Raw genomic sequence first — 17,582 nt, 5'->3', positions numbered from 1 at the left:
GGGGGCGGGTAATTAAAGTTCACACAAGGGCCCCTGTAAACCATGTTAAGGAATTTGACTTTAACCTGAAGTCAACTGGGTGCCATCAAAGTTTTCTAAGGAGGGAGGTGACATGATCAGAATCTCATACTTTCAAGTGCACTTTGGCTGAGATGTGATGTCTTTCCAGGAAATATAAAAAGTCTAGGGGTCCAGACCCTTACAGAATTGAGTGCCTTTTCTGAGGAGAAGCACAGTAGAGATGATTCGGAAAACTCAATACATATAAACTGTTACTCCAGCCCTCTTGGGTCCATACCTGTGCATGCTCTCTTTAGGAAGTATAAATGTTATTTCTCCTCCAATGCTGGACTGAATAATTGCATTTGGTATGTGATGATAAATCAGGTGAAGAATCATCTCTGTGTCACAATCAGGTTTTTTCACTAAAGTCACATAATATCCTGCACCTGAAACAACATTGAAACGACCATGAAACGAATTTACTCTTTATACTCACCTTTAGATTTCTGTGGCTTAGAGTGGGACAGCACCATGGAAAGAGCCCTGTGGGGTCAAATTTAAAATACAACGAACTTGCTTCTGAAGGTTCAAGTTATAATGTTATTCTTGAGAGTCTTGCTTTTTACTCTGTAATTAGAAGATAATAGTGGTGAATTTAGCAAAGAAAGTCAAAATAAAGGAGGGTTGCATTAACAGCAACATTCCCTTTAAGTGATAACTAACTTGGGGAAGTGAACACAATAGGCAGAGGCCTTGAACATTAGGTGAAGAACAAAGATACCTCTACAATAATTAAATCATGTTTTCTAGGATTTATACCTTAATGGCATTCTAAACATTCTTTCAGAAAATAATAACACTTGTGACTATTATGCTGGCAATGTAGTCATTTAGCAAACATTTCTTGAGCCTCTAAATGCGACAGGCACTATTCTAGGTATGAAGGGTATAGCAGTGGACAAAAATCCCTACTTTCATGGGGCTTCCATTAAAGGGGTATGAGACAGATAATAAGATAAATAAGTAAAATGTATAGAATATTAGTAACAAGTGCTAAGGATTAAAACAGAGGAAGGGATGTGGAGTATTGGGGAGTGTTATTTTTTCAACAAGGTCATCAGGGAAGGCCTTACTGAGAATGTGACATCTGCATAAGGACCGCCAGCTAGTGACCTGAGAAAGAGCAGGAGGGGTGGCACTATGAGTGCTGAGAGAAGGATTGGGCCTGTCATGCTAGATCAGCAAGGGGGCCATGTGACAGAAGCAGAACAAGGAAATGTAAGAGCACTGGGAAATTTGGTCAAGGTAGTGGGACCAGGCCAAGTAAGGCCCTAGGGGCCACTCCTAGTCAAGGACTCTGGCTTTTACTCTCAATGGGAGGGGAAGTCACTGAAGGGCTGAGCAGAAAAGTGACATGTTAATTCTGACAACTGGGCAGAGGCTGAGAATAGGTTAAGAGGCAACTGTAGTAATCCAGAGCGGGGCATGGTGGCCGGGACCAAGGTGCTAGCAGGTGGTAGAGATGGGAAGCTAAAGCCACCAGGGTTTGCGGATGAATCAGATATGGGCTGTGAGAGACAGAGGGGCCAGGGAGCCTCCAAGGTTTTGGCCAAGTTCCTAGAAGAATGGACCTGACTTTACTGCAGGGGAGTAGCTTTAGTGGGAGAGAGCTGGAGCTCAGCTCTGCACAGGCTTTGAACAAGGCCAACAGATCCCGTTCAACGTCCATGTGGAGATGTGGAGTAGGCAGTTAGAAACCGAAACTGGAGTTCAGGAGAGAGGTTCAGGCAAGAGAAACACACATTTTTTAGCACCAAGAGGGTATTTAAAGCCAGGATATTGGATGAGATCACCAAGTCAGTGGGCAGAGAAAGAAAAGTGAAGTGATCGAGGTGCTTCCATGTTTAGAGGAAGGAGTGATGCAAAGGAGCAGCCAGAGACATGGGAGGGAAACTGAAAAGGCATGGGGTCCAAGAAAACAAGAGGAGGGTGTTTGAAGTGGGACTAACCAGTTGTGGAAAAAACAAGTCACACTTGTATAGCATTTTTGCACGTATGATCTCGTTCTTTGAGAAACATGGTATTTTATTCTCAATTTGATAGATTAGAAAATGAAAGCTAAAAAAAAAAAATAAACAAACTTGGCTACCTGGATGAAGAGGCAGTGAACTGGCAGAGTAGAACTCAAACACAGGTCGTCTGACTCCAAGTCAGAAGAATTTCAAGATTCTTTTCAATTCTTTCTTTTCTCATTCTCACAATCTCCTCTGCCTGGGACCTCAGTTCTCTATCCAGAGGCAGCAGACAGAAAGTCTAGAGAAGGCCTCTCCCTGCCTGATCTCAGGAGCCCTTCATGAAAGTTAACAGTGGGCACTTTCTTCAGACCCAGGGGCCTGTACAGAAGGGAACCTGGGCTGCCCGCCATGCTTCCCTCCTTCAGCCACTCACCATATTTCTGTTTGAGGAACAGCGATGACCCACAGCACTGCAGCTCCCCCTTGGCCATGATGGCGATGCGGTCCCCCAGCAGATCGGCCTCGTCCATGAAGTGGGTGGTCAGCAGGATGGTGCGGTCACTTTTCTGCTGCTGAAGAAGGTCCCAGATGGCCCTCCTGGAGATGGCATCAACACCTGAGGTAGGCTCGTCCAGCATCAGCACCTGGAGGGCAGAGGAACAACCTCGTGAACTGGCCCTAGTTCACGAGGTGCTGTCGGTGCTGGCTGTGCTGCCAGTCCTGTGTGACTTGAATTCTATGAAGATGCGGCAGTACCGCCCTCACCAGACTGTCTGTCCAGGGCATTCATGGCTGAGGTGGTGCTAGAGGACGATGCCTCTGGGCCCTGCTGCCCCAAGTGTTTATCCACTGAGTGCGTGAGTCCTGACCTGTGTCCTTCAGGAGGCTGAGCCTCACTGTCCTGACTGTTTCTCCACCACATGCAGGGGCCCTGACCTTGGAGCCTGTTATGAGGGCGATGCCGATGGACAGCTTGCGCTTCATGCCCCCACTCAGGAACTTGCACCGGCAGTCCTGCTTATCCTCCAGACTGAGGATGCGCAGCATCCGTTTGACTTCTTCAGAGCACTTCTGGTGTGACAAGCCTTTCAGCTGAAATAGAAAAAGATAGATAGATCTGGCAGAGGCTTCTGACAGGAGGCTGACCCATCCAACAAACATTTTGCTTGAATATACAAAAGATATACACAAGATATACAAAATAATGTACTACCTTCAGGGAAAGGAATGGACAAAAGGCTTTAGCATTTTGAACCATGAAAATATATGACTTATTAATACCAAATATAGCTGCATATTAAAAGGATTATACACCATGACCAAGTGGGATTTATCCCAGGAATGCAAGGAAGTTTCAACATATAAAAAAATCAATGCAAGCATGTAAGTATACTTATAAGTATAGCACTTTCCTGAGTTCCAACCTCAGGGGGCAGTGGGAACTCCTAAATTTATAGTCAGTTAGTCAGAAGTGCTTTGTTTGTCTGGGAACCCCCAAGCTTGTGCCTGGTTTCTGAAGTGGGGGCAGTCTTGTAGGGTACTGTGCCCTTAACGTGTAAAGTCTGTGCTAACTCTATCATTAGCATCAAGCTGATCTTGAAATTCATATGGAAATGCAAGGGACCTAGAATAGCCCAAACAATCTTGAAAATAAGAAAAAAGGTGGAGGACTCACACTACCTGATTTCAACACTACTACAATTAAGACATTATGGTATTGCCATAAGGATACACACATAGACCAATGGAATAGAATTAAGAATCCGGAATAATCCCATACATCTGTGGTCAACTGATTTTGACAAAGGTGCCAAGACCATTCAATGGGGGAAAGAATAGTTTTTTCAACAAACAGTGCTAGACAACTTGATCTCCACAGGCAAAAGAATGAATTTGACCTCTACCTTATACCATACACAAAAATTAGCTCAAAATGGATCAAAGACATAACTATAAGAACTAAAACTATGAAATTCCTAGAAGGAAACACAAGTGTAAATCATAGGTAATCATTTTACAAATGTGACATCAAAAGCACAAGCAACTAAAACAAACAAACAAACAAACAAACAAATAAAATTGGATTTCATCAAAATTTAAAATTTTTATGTATCAAAGAACATTATCAATAAAGGGAAAGGATAACACACAGAATGAGAGAAAGTCTTTGCAAATCATATATCTGATAAAAGTCTAGTATCTAGAATATATAAAAAACTCTCATGATTCAACTACAAAAAGATAAGCAACCTGACTGAAAAATGGGCATTTTTCAAAGAAATAGACTATTCTTCAAAGAAGACATAGAAATGTCCAATCAGCACATGAAAAGATGCACCACAACCTTAATCACCGGGGAATGCAAATCAGAACCCCAGTGAGATACACTTTACAGCCACTAGAATGGAAGTTCCTCAAAAAGTTTTTTTTAAAGATTAACATAGAGTTACCATATGACCCTCACTCCTAGGTATCTACCCAAGAGAACTGAAAATAAATGTTCAAACAAAAACTTGAACACTAACATTCATAGCAGCACTATTCACATAGCCTAAGGTATAAACAATCCAGCTGTCCATCAGCTGATGAGTGGATAAACAAAATATGGATATACAGCTCCATACAATGGAATATTATTCAGCCATTAAAGGGAGTAAAGTATTAACACATACTACAACATAGATAAACCTTGAAAACATGTCAAGTGAAAGCCAGACACGAAAGTAACATCCAATGGAATGCATGATTCTATTTATTTGAAATATTCAGAATAGTCAAATGCATAAAAATAGAAAGCAGATTAGTGGTTGCCAGGGGCTGAGAGGAAGGAGGACTAGGAAGTGACTGCTAATGGATACAGGTTTTTAGAGGTGATGAAAATGTTCTGCAATTAGATAGTGGTGATGGCTGTACAACACTGCGAATATACTAAAAACTACTAAATTTTACATTGTAAAATGAGCCAAATAGTGAATTTCATGTTATGTGAATTTCACCTCAATAGAAGTAAAAAGTAAATATATAAAATTAAAATAATATTTTCTAGAAAGCTTTAACTCAAAAACTTTAAGCACCGTGCTTCTCCCCATTCCCGAATGTTTAGGGAATAACAACCAGAAGAGGTTTCAAAACCTTCCCAGGTTTTCTGACCCTCCTGGAGTCAGAGAACTGCAGGATATCTTACCATCTCCAAGAATGAGTACAGGGGAAACAATGTTTGTCATCCACTGACTCACCTGAGCATAGAAACAAAGCTGTTCTGCTACTGTCAAGTTATCAAACAAGATATCATGTTGGGGGCACCAGCCCAGGCTCTTCCGGATTTGAACCATGTCTTGTGAAATTTCATATCCATTGATATATGCCTGTCCACCTGATGGGGAAATAAGACCTAGGAGCAAGTGGAAGACACATCCTAAAGTCATTTTCAGTCAGAGCACACAGCCGAACAAAGGCTTGATCATGCCCTCTGCTTTGCTTCTCTCACACAGACTACCCTGTTCTTCTTTCTCACAGTTAATCAGTAACGCCCAGGGAATATATGTTCTATGACAGTGAATGAGGATGTGTGGGGGGATAGTAGAGATAGGAGATGTACTCCTATCTTGCTTTTGAGGGGTTCCAATCTGGTAAGTGAATACAACACACACAGACATTTGTAAAGCAAATTACATTGCTATAAGCATTAATAATATGGATGCATAGTAAATATGAAGGAGAAAAGTCTTTGGGGATCTAACAGTTCTGAACTGAGATCCTTGAAGGCAAGATCCATGACTGATTCATCTCTGATTCTCAATGAATTCCTAATGAATAACAGTGAATGAATGAATGTACTCACTGCCATATATATGTCAACCTACCCGTCCTCATACTATCTTTGTCTTTATTCTCATTTTCTTATTCCAAGTATATTTTTCACATTGAAAAAGGGCAATAAATGTCTATTTCAACAAGGTTTGGAGAAGAAAGTATTACAAAGAAAACAAAAATTATATTAAATCCCATCATTAAAAAATAACTGCTGTTAACATTTTGCTATATAGCTGTATGTATTTTTTATGCATATACTGACTCATGCATTAATTTTTTTAGCAAAAATTAGAAAATATAGATCCTGGTTTTTCATATAACAATGTATTGAGGCCATTTGTCCACATCAACAAAATCTGCATAATTTTTAAAGGCTAAAAATATTTCATTGTTACAAATATACCCTATTTATTTAACCCACACTAGTAGAGATTCAGATGATTTGCAATTTTTCACAACTATAGACATGTGATATAACTTTGCCTGCTTTCCAGATTATTTCCTTACTCTAAATTAACAAAAGTAGATTTAGTAGGTCAAAAGGCAGGTGAAACTTTAAAGATTTTTGGTACTTACTGCCAAATTACCCATTGCTGGGGTTTTAGATCTTCCATTTTGTCTGTAGTTAATGAAGCAGCCATGATTGTTTAGGGGAAAAAGGTGATATTATTCTACAGTAAATGTAAAAGTCTCCATATAGTTACAATAATAGAATAACTAAATAGAAGATCTCATAGAACAACAACAACAACAACAAAATCCACACACAAAATACTACTGAGTGGAGAGACAGGGATTAAAATACAAAACATGCCTGTACTAAGTTTTGGGTCTCTCTGCAAACAATGTGATATAGAAGCCCTTCCATGTCTGATGTCCTGGGCAGTTAGCCAGATTTTCCCTTCCCAGCTTCGTATCTTCAGGGCTACTGAATCTCACTATGTGTCTTTTTAGTGGTGCCACTTTCTCCAGGGCAACGTGGCCTTTTTTCTACACTGTGTCACTGCTGGTAGACATCTGTGGCTGAGCGTTTCTGAAATATCATTCATAGTCTTCAATTTGACAGAATTTTCAATTACATTAGTTAATTAGCCCAGTCATTTATTCGATGATATTTATCAAGTGCCTTTTGTTTGCCAAGCACTGTTTCAGGCACAGTGGACCCGGAAATAAATAGAACAGATTCCCTGGGGTGAAGAATGAGGGAGACAGAGAGATAACACACATATATACAAACAAACCAGGTAAGTACAGACTGACAAATCCTAGGGAAAAAGGGGAATGCAAGAAGAGTCTGTATGTTGTTTGTATCAGTTGGCCTCCTAAAACAATGTTAGTACCTGGCAGGCCTTCTTGATCACTTAGCCTGTGGGTCTAGCTGGATCACCTTTCAAGCACTGAAGACCTCAGAATCTCTGTAGAAGGGAAGGCCTTCTCTAAGCGGCCGTACTGCCAGGAGCAGTAATGCTTGTATCTGAGAGAGGACACCCTGTCTAGAGACACTACCTCGCCCCAGTCCAGCAAACTGGCTAGCTGAGTCCCCAGTCCTGATGCACACTGAGCCCATCCAGTGTGTATCTGCTTGGCTAAAATTGGTATTTAAAGTCTGAATACTAAAGGGGTGACCAAAGGCTCCTCAGACCAAGCTTCACTATGAGTCTGCTCTTCAAATGCCTTGAGTAGAAGGTGCATCAGCAACCTGAGGAGAATCATGGTGGCCTGACTTTGAAGTGCTAATAGCTTCCTAGCAGTTTGGTGTTCTATGAGCAACAAAGAACTGGTTGGCTTTCAGAGCTCCTGAAGTTTGGAAATGGATTTCATTGGTTTTGCATACAGCTTTACACAGGTGAAGACTTCAATAAATGTTTCTCGAATGAATGAATTTTCAGACATCACAGAATATTAATTGATAAAATGTGAAGAATTATTTAGACATAAAAATTATTCTGAAATACTTTTAGAATAATTCACCAGGTATTATTCTAAAAGGGCTCCTGGCAATGAAAAGCAAATGGAGGATTGCTTTGGTTGAGAGACTGGCAGTGCTTCACTGTACCAGAAAATTCTATCTGGAAAACAACATGCTAAGCAGCATTCACAGCTTCCCTATCCAAGATTAAGTTCCTCAGATCGACTGAAAGAGCCAGATTTCCTTCTTTTGGTACAGAGTAATGTGAACAACCAGACACTACACAGATGGTAAAAACAAACAACAAACAAAAAATGCTTAATATTAAAATGTCAGTGAAATCTAATAAGGGTAGATGGAGCTAAAAATGTAGATCTGTTCAATGATTTCTTCAGTTTCTTCAGGAGGGCTGTCCTCATTGTATACCTGTGAGCATGCAGCAGACGGTGGTTTTGCCTGCTCCGTTGTGTCCCAGGAGAACAGTGATCTGCCCCTGGTACAGATTCATGGTCAGACCTTTAACTGCTATGTGTTTATCTCTTCCCTTATAAAACACCTGTGGAAAAATCAAAGCGTGACTGGCAGTGTAGCACATACATGCATGTGGCATCTCTGAAGAACCTCTGACAGGCTGAGAAACAATAATTTATCAATTGTGGAAATCTACAAAGGGAGCCCCTTCTTTCAAAGTTTGTCTCAGTAGCTGTTTGGAGCTCTGAGGAAACTGACAGGGAGCAATCCTAGGGGTTTTCCAGAGTCTCTGGAACCTGGTAGTAGAGAACTTGAACCACAGAGGCCAGAGTTCAAGGATGAAGGGCCCAGAGATTGAATGGGGAATTTTTTTAATGCTTCTAGATCCACACCTTGCTCTGCATTACCTGGTTAAGACCCTGAGAAAGGATGCCCTGGCTCTTTGGTGGGAGGTGTTTTTCTAGGGAGCGTATCCCAGGCAGAGCAGCCTGTTTTCTGGATCAAACATCTCCAGCATTTTAAAAACCATTCACTGTTTCTTATTACACAAGTAATTCATACAGAAGAATATAAGAAAGAAAATCAAATCACTCATAATGCCACCTTCAGAGATAGCATCACATTTTAGTATATGCCGTAAACAATTTCTCTCCTGTCTAATGGTATTTGCACTGGACTTGGGGTCTGCAGTGCAGACACTATAGTTGAGTGAAACTTAGATGTTACTTCTTTCCATAATTTATCTAATTATGTTTGGGAGCTGCATGCTGCCAGAAGGAATTTGGCAAACTTCCCCGCTACCTCCACATCAATTTGATAGTGATTTTTAAAAATCAAGTATGACAGTCTTGTTCCTTGACTTCGCAGTCTCCCTTTTTCATTAAAGGTTAATATGTGACAGAATTCTAGGCAATAAGAATAAGGGGTAATCTACTGAAGGGCATAAAGAAGGAAGGTAGGAAGGAAAGAAAGAAGGAAGGAAGGAAGGAAGGAAGGAAGGAAGGAAGGAAGGAAGGAAGGAAGGAAGGAAGGAAGGAAGGAAGGAAGGAAGGAAGGAAGAAAAGAAAGAGAGAGAGAGGGAGGGAAGGAGGGAGGGAGGGAAGGAAGGAAAGAAGGAAGGAAGGAAGGAAGGAAGGAAGGAAGGAAGGAAGGAAGGAAGGAAGGAAGGAAGGAAAGGAGGGAGGAAAGGAGGGAGGAAGGGAGGGAGGAAGGAAGGGAGGAAAGAAGGGAGGAAGGGATGGAGGAAGGAAGGATTGAAGGAAAAAGTTTTGCTGAAAGAAAGTCCTTGGCTCTTATCTTTCCCTATAGATGAGCTATAGCAGCTCTCCTGCAACCATAAAAATGATAAGTGTGCAGATTAAAGCTAATATGATTCCAATGGCCCAGGGAAAATATGTGAAAGCAAGCAAGGAAGCAGAAAGAACTGTAGTCTGGGTCAGCTTTGTTGGGCAGTTGAAATCATGCCAGAACCTTGTGCCTGCATACTGCTTGTTATGTGAAAAAAGAAAATGCTATCCTTGCTTATCGAAGCCACAGTAAATTGGATAAAGACTCAAGCATTCCTAGCTGCTGCCATAGTATGTGAAAGAGCTGGAATAATCACTTATGTCATGAATCCCCAGGGCTAGGATGTGATCCACTTGATCCCACAGGTAGAGGAAGGTGACACAAAGTGACAGTGCTGCAGCATCAGTGGTAGAGGACACCACCTCTGCTTAGGCTCATCATATTTGAAGAGTGGAAGATTCCAAACAAAAAATAATGTTCTGGAGGACACTCCAGGGCATAGAGCTTATACCCAGGTATCCTGTCACAAGAGTCCTAGTCAACGCAGGGCTCTGCATGTAGGAAATACTCAGGAAACACTGGTGAGAGAAAAAACACATACATTTGGAAGCCAACAATGAAATCTGGTTTATGATTTGATTTGGTTATGTAAAAATGCTGGTGGATCAAAGTCAGCAATCAAATGGCTGAGTTCCAGTGTGTACCAGACAAGGGTGTTTGGCATTGTGAGGATGGAAGGGGACTGTTTCAAGAGAGATAATCTACACCTTCCATCTAGTCATTTAACTTTATGACAGGAAACAGGACATTTTACATTATATTTCTAATTTTGAGAATAGTAGTACAAAGGGAAATTAAAACTCTATCACTAAATGTACCTTCGAACCACTGTCAGAATAAAATAGAAGTCTCTGTGCACTATTTCTTAAGTTCCTGGGAGATTTGTGAGCCAATACCTTGTATAGATGTTGGATTTCAATTCCTTTCATCAAACCAGAGGGCTCTTCCTGAATGAACTTGCTTTTCAGAGCTTTCTCAGTATTTTCCACATCCAAGACTGATTGTGTAGAAGATGAAGATTCTCCATGCCAGTAGGAGGGCTAGTGAGGAAATCAACTTACATTAATATGTTTAGGTGAATTGACTTTCTTCTTCTGGAAGATAAAGATTTTGGTAAATTAAATTCTCCACAACTCCTCACACCCACCCAAGTTTCCTGTATCAGACATTTAATGGTGCCTGGAGAAGTCAAGCAACTTGCTCATGGACTTGCTCACTACGAATAAACTGCATTTCACCCTACAACCCATGGTCCCAAGGATGGAGCTACAAAAGATGCCTCATATCTATGCTACTGGTGTACTGAGGAAGCCATTGTGTTGACAATTAGTGTCCCTGTGGGCTGAGGCCTGGGAAATACTGGAGTTAACAATCTACCCACTTCTCCACACTCCAAGATGGGCAAGCATGGCAGCCTTTACAGACCAAAGTGAGTACTGTGCAATTCAGACAGGATCAGTCACTTCATAAAACCATGGGGCAGGACCAGCAGAGGCTACTGCAAGACTGAATGAGGCATAACAAGCTCAACTTTGTAAGAAAAATTTAGTCATTGTAAGAGAGAAGTGATTCTGAGAACTTCATGGGGTTGTCAACAAAAGCTGTGTCCCTTGCCAGTACCGTGGGTACGCTGAGGTCTCAAAGAGCTTCCAGGCCATTCTAACAGTTCAAAGGGGGAAGAGTAGGTGGAGTTGTGAGGGCTCCAGCGTGTTGCGGGTGGTGTCCTGTGGGAGAATATGGGGCTGACATTTGAGTGGGCACATGTAAGATACCCACAGACACTCTTGGGGGCCTCTGCATAGGGCATCGGCAGTGGTGCAAGAGTCAGAGAAACTGACACTTGCTGTTAATTATGCTCCCTTGGCAACCACTAGCTGATAGGTGTGAGGTGAAACCAGGTTAGAGAATCAGTTTAGATTTTCTAGAGTTTGTGATTTCAATTAGGACACAACCTAGAGGGGTAGAAATATTGATGACAAGCTATAAAAAGTCTAATGTCGATCTAAAAAACAGCAGCATTAGTACTCACTGTGACAAAGAAGTACCAAGGCTTAGGTGTACCATACTCCCCTGGGAAGATCGACTCCACATACCAGGTCACCAAGGTGTACAGGAAAGAGTCCAGTAGTAGCATCAGCAGCACCTGAGTAAAGTTAAACTCTCCACTTACACTGCCTATGTTCTCCCAGCGGATGCCGGTTCCTGTTCCACAGGAAGGAAACAGTCACTACATGCCAGAGAAAAGTTACAAAAAGTATATTCTGATATTAATATGATGACATCTTTGTTTTATTTCTCAACTGCCTCAGAAATTAAGGAAGGAAAAGGGTGTTATTTACTGGGCCCCTTTGAAACGAAAAACGATCTAGTAAATGATATATTAATAAATCCATAAATGAGAGCCTTGAGTGACGAACCCAGCTAGCTGCTCCAATAGCATGCAGGTCCTGATTTTAAGAAGAGGCCAAAATGTGCTGGCGATACAATCACAAAGTGGGCCCATTAACCCCCAACTCAGAGCTCTGCTTCATGTTATAGATAGTGATTCCTGCTCAGGATTAGGACTGAAAGCTCTGCACTAGACTTACTGAGAAAATGTACAGGGAAATTTCATGAGCTTATTCACCTTAGGCCTGTCATCTGCTATAAGCAGATAGGTCAGATGAACAAGAGAATCCACTCCAGCAAAGGGATGAGGGTTCTAAATAAGAAATATTGTCCTTGGATTTCTAACATATCATCAATTATATCCTTAGAGATTCCTATCTGCTTACGATCATATGCATCTGCATTTCCTTCAGCTATAATAGTAGACACGGCTTTTGTGAACTATCCCATGCTTTTTAGGAAGGAATTCTAATCATAAGCTCAATGGGGGCAGAATTCTTTCAAACCAAGAGAATCATCCAGTCCACCCGCTCACCCAAATTCTCTCGACTTTCAACAGATAGGCTCCATTAAGTCCCATATGCCATTTAAAGTCTACTTTTTCCCTGTGACTATTTATAAATTATATGGTCTCATCATTACTTTGTTAAAGAAAACCACTTACTTTCAATGAATTCTGGATAATTTCCATCTTTCATAAAATTTTAAGCACCCTTAACCCATTTAGACTATCCATAGGTGATACCTCTGATGACATCACTGGAGATTATCTCAATCACAGTAAGGAAACCCACAAACTAGATCCAACTTATAACTCCTGCTCTTGGTTTAGCAGCTATCTGCTGCTAAACCAAGCTGTACCATTTGGAATAGAGCTCTGGTGATAAAAGTTAACATCAAATAAGTCAAAGGGATGTAATGTACAGCATAGGGAATATAGTCAACAATATTGTAATAACTATGTTTGGTGGCAGATGGTTACTAGACTTGCCATGGTGAATGACTTCATAAGGTACATAAATGTCTAATCACTATGTTGTATATCTGAAACTCTGAAACTAATATGATATTGTATGTCAACTATAATTTAGAAATTGATTTTTAAAAAGCAAAATAAATAAAGAGCTAACACAAAGCAATGAAGGCACTTGCTAAAGTTTTTACAGCAGTTCATCTTAGTGCCATTGAAATGTGAAACAGGTCCATTTAGTACGTACTAAAACCCCACAGAGCTCAGTGGTTCCTACATTTTAATTGATATTTTGGATGCAATCTTCTGCAGTGACTGTAGGTGTTCTGAAGAATGCTTCGAACTCCAGAAACATAAGACAAATGGAAACTTGGGGTTGTACTTACAACTGTGGAAGTTGTAAGGGAGCTAGGACACCTCTGATGGAAGGTCCCCTAGACCAGCCCCGGAGGCTATGAGAATACAACATGATGTATGTAAATAGCATTATGTTATCTGTAAAGTTCTAAAGTGTTATCTGAACTTCTAATCATAGATCTATATATTTCATATCTATATAATTATAAAGATATAAGCGTAGAATTTCCTAAATCATCGATATGCTTTAGTTTTTCTCACAAATTACATTGTAAACAGTATGGTGTGAACCATATCCTATAATTCTTTAATGTTCTCTACAGAACCTAACAGAGTTGGAAGGCACATTGTAAAAGTTCAGAGCACTGAATGAAATGTGCCACTTATGTGTATTTGGAAATGAAGGTCAGCTTTGTCTGTCAGCTATGGCAGCCTACCTTGGGTACCAGTAAGGCTCACCTTTTGTCTCAAATATGGAGATTAATCGGACTCCCAGTGCCATGGCAACATTTGAGAGAAGACAAAAGGCAATCTTTTGGGAGTGGCTCCTCTGAGTGTAGCTGAAAGCAAGGTACATGTATGGGAGATAGGTGAAGAAGAAGATGATGCCTCCTGAGGCAGTTGCGACATGGGCTGCAAATTCAGAGGGAAGAAATGAAAAGAGTTTCATCAATAATGCACAAAGAAGTATGCCACTAAGCTCCTACCCCCAGCCACAGCAAGGAAAGTGTCTCTGCCTTTGTCTCAGCATTTCAAAAGGGAAGCAATCTTTTAAGAAATTTGGATAGAAACCTGTCATAGTTCCACTTTCAATATCGAAAGACTGAGAGCATTTGTGGTACTTAAAAAATGAATCGATCCTTATATAAAGGCACAAATATCTAACTGCCTAACACTTCCTCTGTCTAAAACTACATTAATAATACCTCCTATGATAAAAAACGTAAAAGGTGAGTTACCACTTATCTTTTAAGATCGCGTAGCATCTAATAAGCATTGCCTGGTACTGTGGCGAGCACTTGATTCACAACATCTTTTTTAATCTTCATGACCTCCCTGTTTTACAGAGGAGGAAACCAAGGCTTAGCCACATTAAATAAATCTTCTGAATGTCATGGAGCTGGTAAATTATGAGTCAAGCATTCGAGGTTTTTCCAGGCTCTAAGCATAGTGGCTCCAGATTTAGAAATAAGGCCAATCTGACTGAAGCATAGGAGATGAACTCAAATTAAATGCAAACATTTGATCTTCAGGAAGGTAAGAGAATAAGGATTGAAAATGTAAGGATTGCATATATTAAAAATAGAGCTGCAGTGAAGGCATCAGGCAGCTCTTTGCTAAACCTGGCTACATAAACTACAGCTGACCTGGGTGTTCTGTAACGCCTGTGAATTTCAGTGTCTTCTTTTATAAAAGGTGATAATAATTGCTAACATTTACTAAGCTCTTACTATACACCAAGTATTGTTCTTAGCATTTTATATGTACTATCCCATTTAATCTTCATTATTAAGTTACGAGATAAGTACTATAATTTACCAATTTCACAGAAGCAGAAGTGAGTGCACAGAGTCTTGACTTGCTCATGGTCAGGGGCCACACTGAGATACAAAAACAGCACTCTGAGGCCAGAGTAACAGCTTTTGACCTCGGTAAGGAAGGGATGAAGGCTGATGTCCATTTGAGGAGGGGGCAGAAGTTTAAAACAGTTGTCTCAGAGAGATTGGGACGAATTTATAAGGGAATGTAATTGGATTAAAAGGCAGCGCTCAGGGGACCCCACTTGAGAATTGGAGACCTAAATGAAAAGACCAGTGCACATGGTGGGGAGTTTTTCTCCAGCCAAGTTATGCTACTCAGATATAGGTGCAGAGTAGACAGGGAGCTGGGTTTAACCGGGGGCGAGGTTTTGCAATAAAAGTTCAATGGACAACTGATAGGTGTACATTAAGGAGTTATCAGAATAATGGATCATGGGATCTGAGCTGGGTAAAGCAGCAAGAGAGGCGCATGATGGGGTGATGGATAGTGAAAAAGTTTTAGGGTCCGTAGATTAGAGGTCTTTGATGGGGATCAGAGAATTATTGAAGGAGGCAGGTACAGGAGGAAAGGAGCTTAAAAAAAGATAATGGGAGTCAAGAATGGAATGTTTGGGGATGAGATCTGGTTACCCTCAATTATCGGTAAAGCTAAGCTTTAGAGGATGACTATGAGAACACGAGGTCACTAATGTGACGTGGAGGAAAAGATCATTGAAAGGAATAGGTCAAGGATTTGAGAGAAAAGAGAGCTGGACCACTAACAATGGTCGCAGCAGCAGTTAGTGGAGAGAATCATAGAGGGCCAGGAGCTTAAATTCTTCAACAAACAAGGGGAAGTAACTAGGAGCAACAAGTGATTTCAATAAAAAGTGAATAAAATTTTCACTTCAATGGGGCTGAGTTTCTTAGCAAGAGATGAAGAGGAATGACCTGGAGGAACATTGTGTGCTCATTAACATAGATTTATAAGTAATTTTATGCATTTGCCTTGTAAATTACATAGAAAAAAAAAGAGGAGCTACAAACCAAAAGTACAATAATACTGGCTTTAGTTTCCTTTACTAGTTATCTTTATTTCTTCTTATGGCTTCCAGTTACTGTCTGGTGTCTTTTCGTTTCAGCCTGAAATATTTCTTGTAGGGCAGGTGTACTGGTAATAAACTCTCTCAGCTTTTATCTGACAATGTCTTAATTTCGCCTTCATTCTTGAGGGATAGTTTTGCCAGATATAAAAGTCAGCTCTTAATTTTACTGAGGATCACTTGTATCTAAAGAGTCTCTTCTCTCTTGCTGCTTTCAAAATGCTCTCTTTGTCTTTGGGTTTTGACAATATGAATGACTCTTGCAATGGATCTCTTTTTGAATTATCGGAGTTTACTGAGCTTCTTGGGTTTGTAAACTCATGTCTTTCATTAAATCTGGAGCGTTTTCAGCCATTAATTCTTCAAATATTTTTTTTGATTCTTTTCCCTCTCTTTTCATTCTGGGACTTCCATGAATTGTAATTTAGCACACTTGATGGTGTCTTACAGGTATCCTCAAGTTCTGTTCCAAAAAAGAAAATTCCAGGACCATATGGCTTCACAGGTGAATTCTACTAAACATTTAAAGAGAAATTAACACCAATCCTTTTTAAAACTCTAGACATGGAGACCAATGGAATATAATAGTCCAGAAATAAACCTTCACATATATTGATTTTTAATGTGTGCCAAGACTATTCAGTGGAGGAAAGGACAGTCCCAATAAATGGTGCTGGGAAAACTGGATATCTGCCTGCAAAAGAATGAAGTTAGACCCTTGCCTTATACCATATACAAAAATTAACTCAAAATGGATTAAAGATCTAAATGTAAGAGCTAAAAGTATAAAACTCTTAGAAGAAAAATTAGAGGGAGGATTTCATAACCTTGAATTTGGCAATGGCTTCTTAAATGTGACACCAAAAGCACAGGTGACAAAAGAAAAAAATAGATAAATTGGACTTCAACAAAATTAAAAACTTTTGTGCATCAAGGGACACTACCAACAGAGTAAAAAAGACAACCCACAGAATAGGAGAAAATATTTATAAATCATATATCTGATAAGGGATTCATATCCAAAATACATTTAAAAGAAAACTTACAACTCAATATCAACAAAGTAAACAATGAGGTTAAAAAATGGGCAAAGGACTTGAATAGACATTTCTTCAAAGAAATTGGAACCATTTGTGTATTGCTGGTAGGAATGTAAAATGGTGCAATTACAGTCCTAGGTGTTTACTCAAAAGAATCCAAAACAGGGACTCAAACAGATACTTGTACATGAATGTTCACAACAACATTATTCACAATAGCCCAAAGCTGTTCATCAAAAGATGAATGGATAACAAAATGTGGCATATTCATACAATGAAATATTATTCAGCCATCATAAAGAATGAAGTGAGGTAGGAGTCCAAGTGGTTAGCCATTCATCCCAGCACTCTTTGATGAAGAGACTATTCTTTCCCCATTGAATGGTCTTGGCACCCCTGTCAAAAATCAACTGGCCATTAGATGTATGGGTTTAACTCTAGATTCTCAATTCCATTCCATTGGTCTTTACGTCTATCCTTATGCCAGTACCATACTGTTTTGGTCCCTGTCAGTTTGCAACCAGTTTGCAATCGAGAAGTGTGAGTCTTTCAATTTTGTTCTTCTTTTTCAAAATAGTTTGGGCTTTGTGAGGCCCCTTGTAATTCCATGTGAATTTTAGGATTAGCTTGTTCATTTATGAGAAAA

The 17,582-nt window shown here is 40.1% G+C and overlaps 1 protein-coding gene across 1 annotated transcript in view; it reads right to left on the bottom strand.

Annotated features, from left to right (window-relative positions):
• The window catches only part of LOC105303382 (ATP-binding cassette sub-family A member 17-like), a 74,821-nt gene that overhangs the window by 37,899 nt on the left and 19,340 nt on the right, over positions 1–17,582 (bottom strand). The window contains exons 8-15 of the mRNA XM_023521470.1: positions 13,733–13,906; positions 11,588–11,760; positions 10,455–10,598; positions 8,167–8,296; positions 5,255–5,409; positions 2,955–3,110; positions 2,452–2,662; positions 299–449 (exon numbers count right to left, since the gene is read on the bottom strand). Of these exons, the coding sequence (XP_023377238.1) occupies positions 299–449; positions 2,452–2,662; positions 2,955–3,110; positions 5,255–5,409; positions 8,167–8,296; positions 10,455–10,598; positions 11,588–11,760; positions 13,733–13,906 (1,294 nt within the window). The remainder of the gene's footprint in view (positions 1–298; positions 450–2,451; positions 2,663–2,954; positions 3,111–5,254; positions 5,410–8,166; positions 8,297–10,454; positions 10,599–11,587; positions 11,761–13,732; positions 13,907–17,582) is intronic.

The sequence above is a fragment of the Pteropus vampyrus genome, unplaced genomic scaffold, assembly GCF_000151845.1.
Source record: "Pteropus vampyrus isolate Shadow unplaced genomic scaffold, Pvam_2.0 Scaffold303, whole genome shotgun sequence".
Lineage (NCBI taxonomy): Eukaryota > Metazoa > Chordata > Mammalia > Chiroptera > Pteropodidae > Pteropus > Pteropus vampyrus.
The sequence above is the reverse complement of the archived record's forward strand: the minus strand, read 5'-3'. Positions and strand labels throughout refer to the sequence as shown.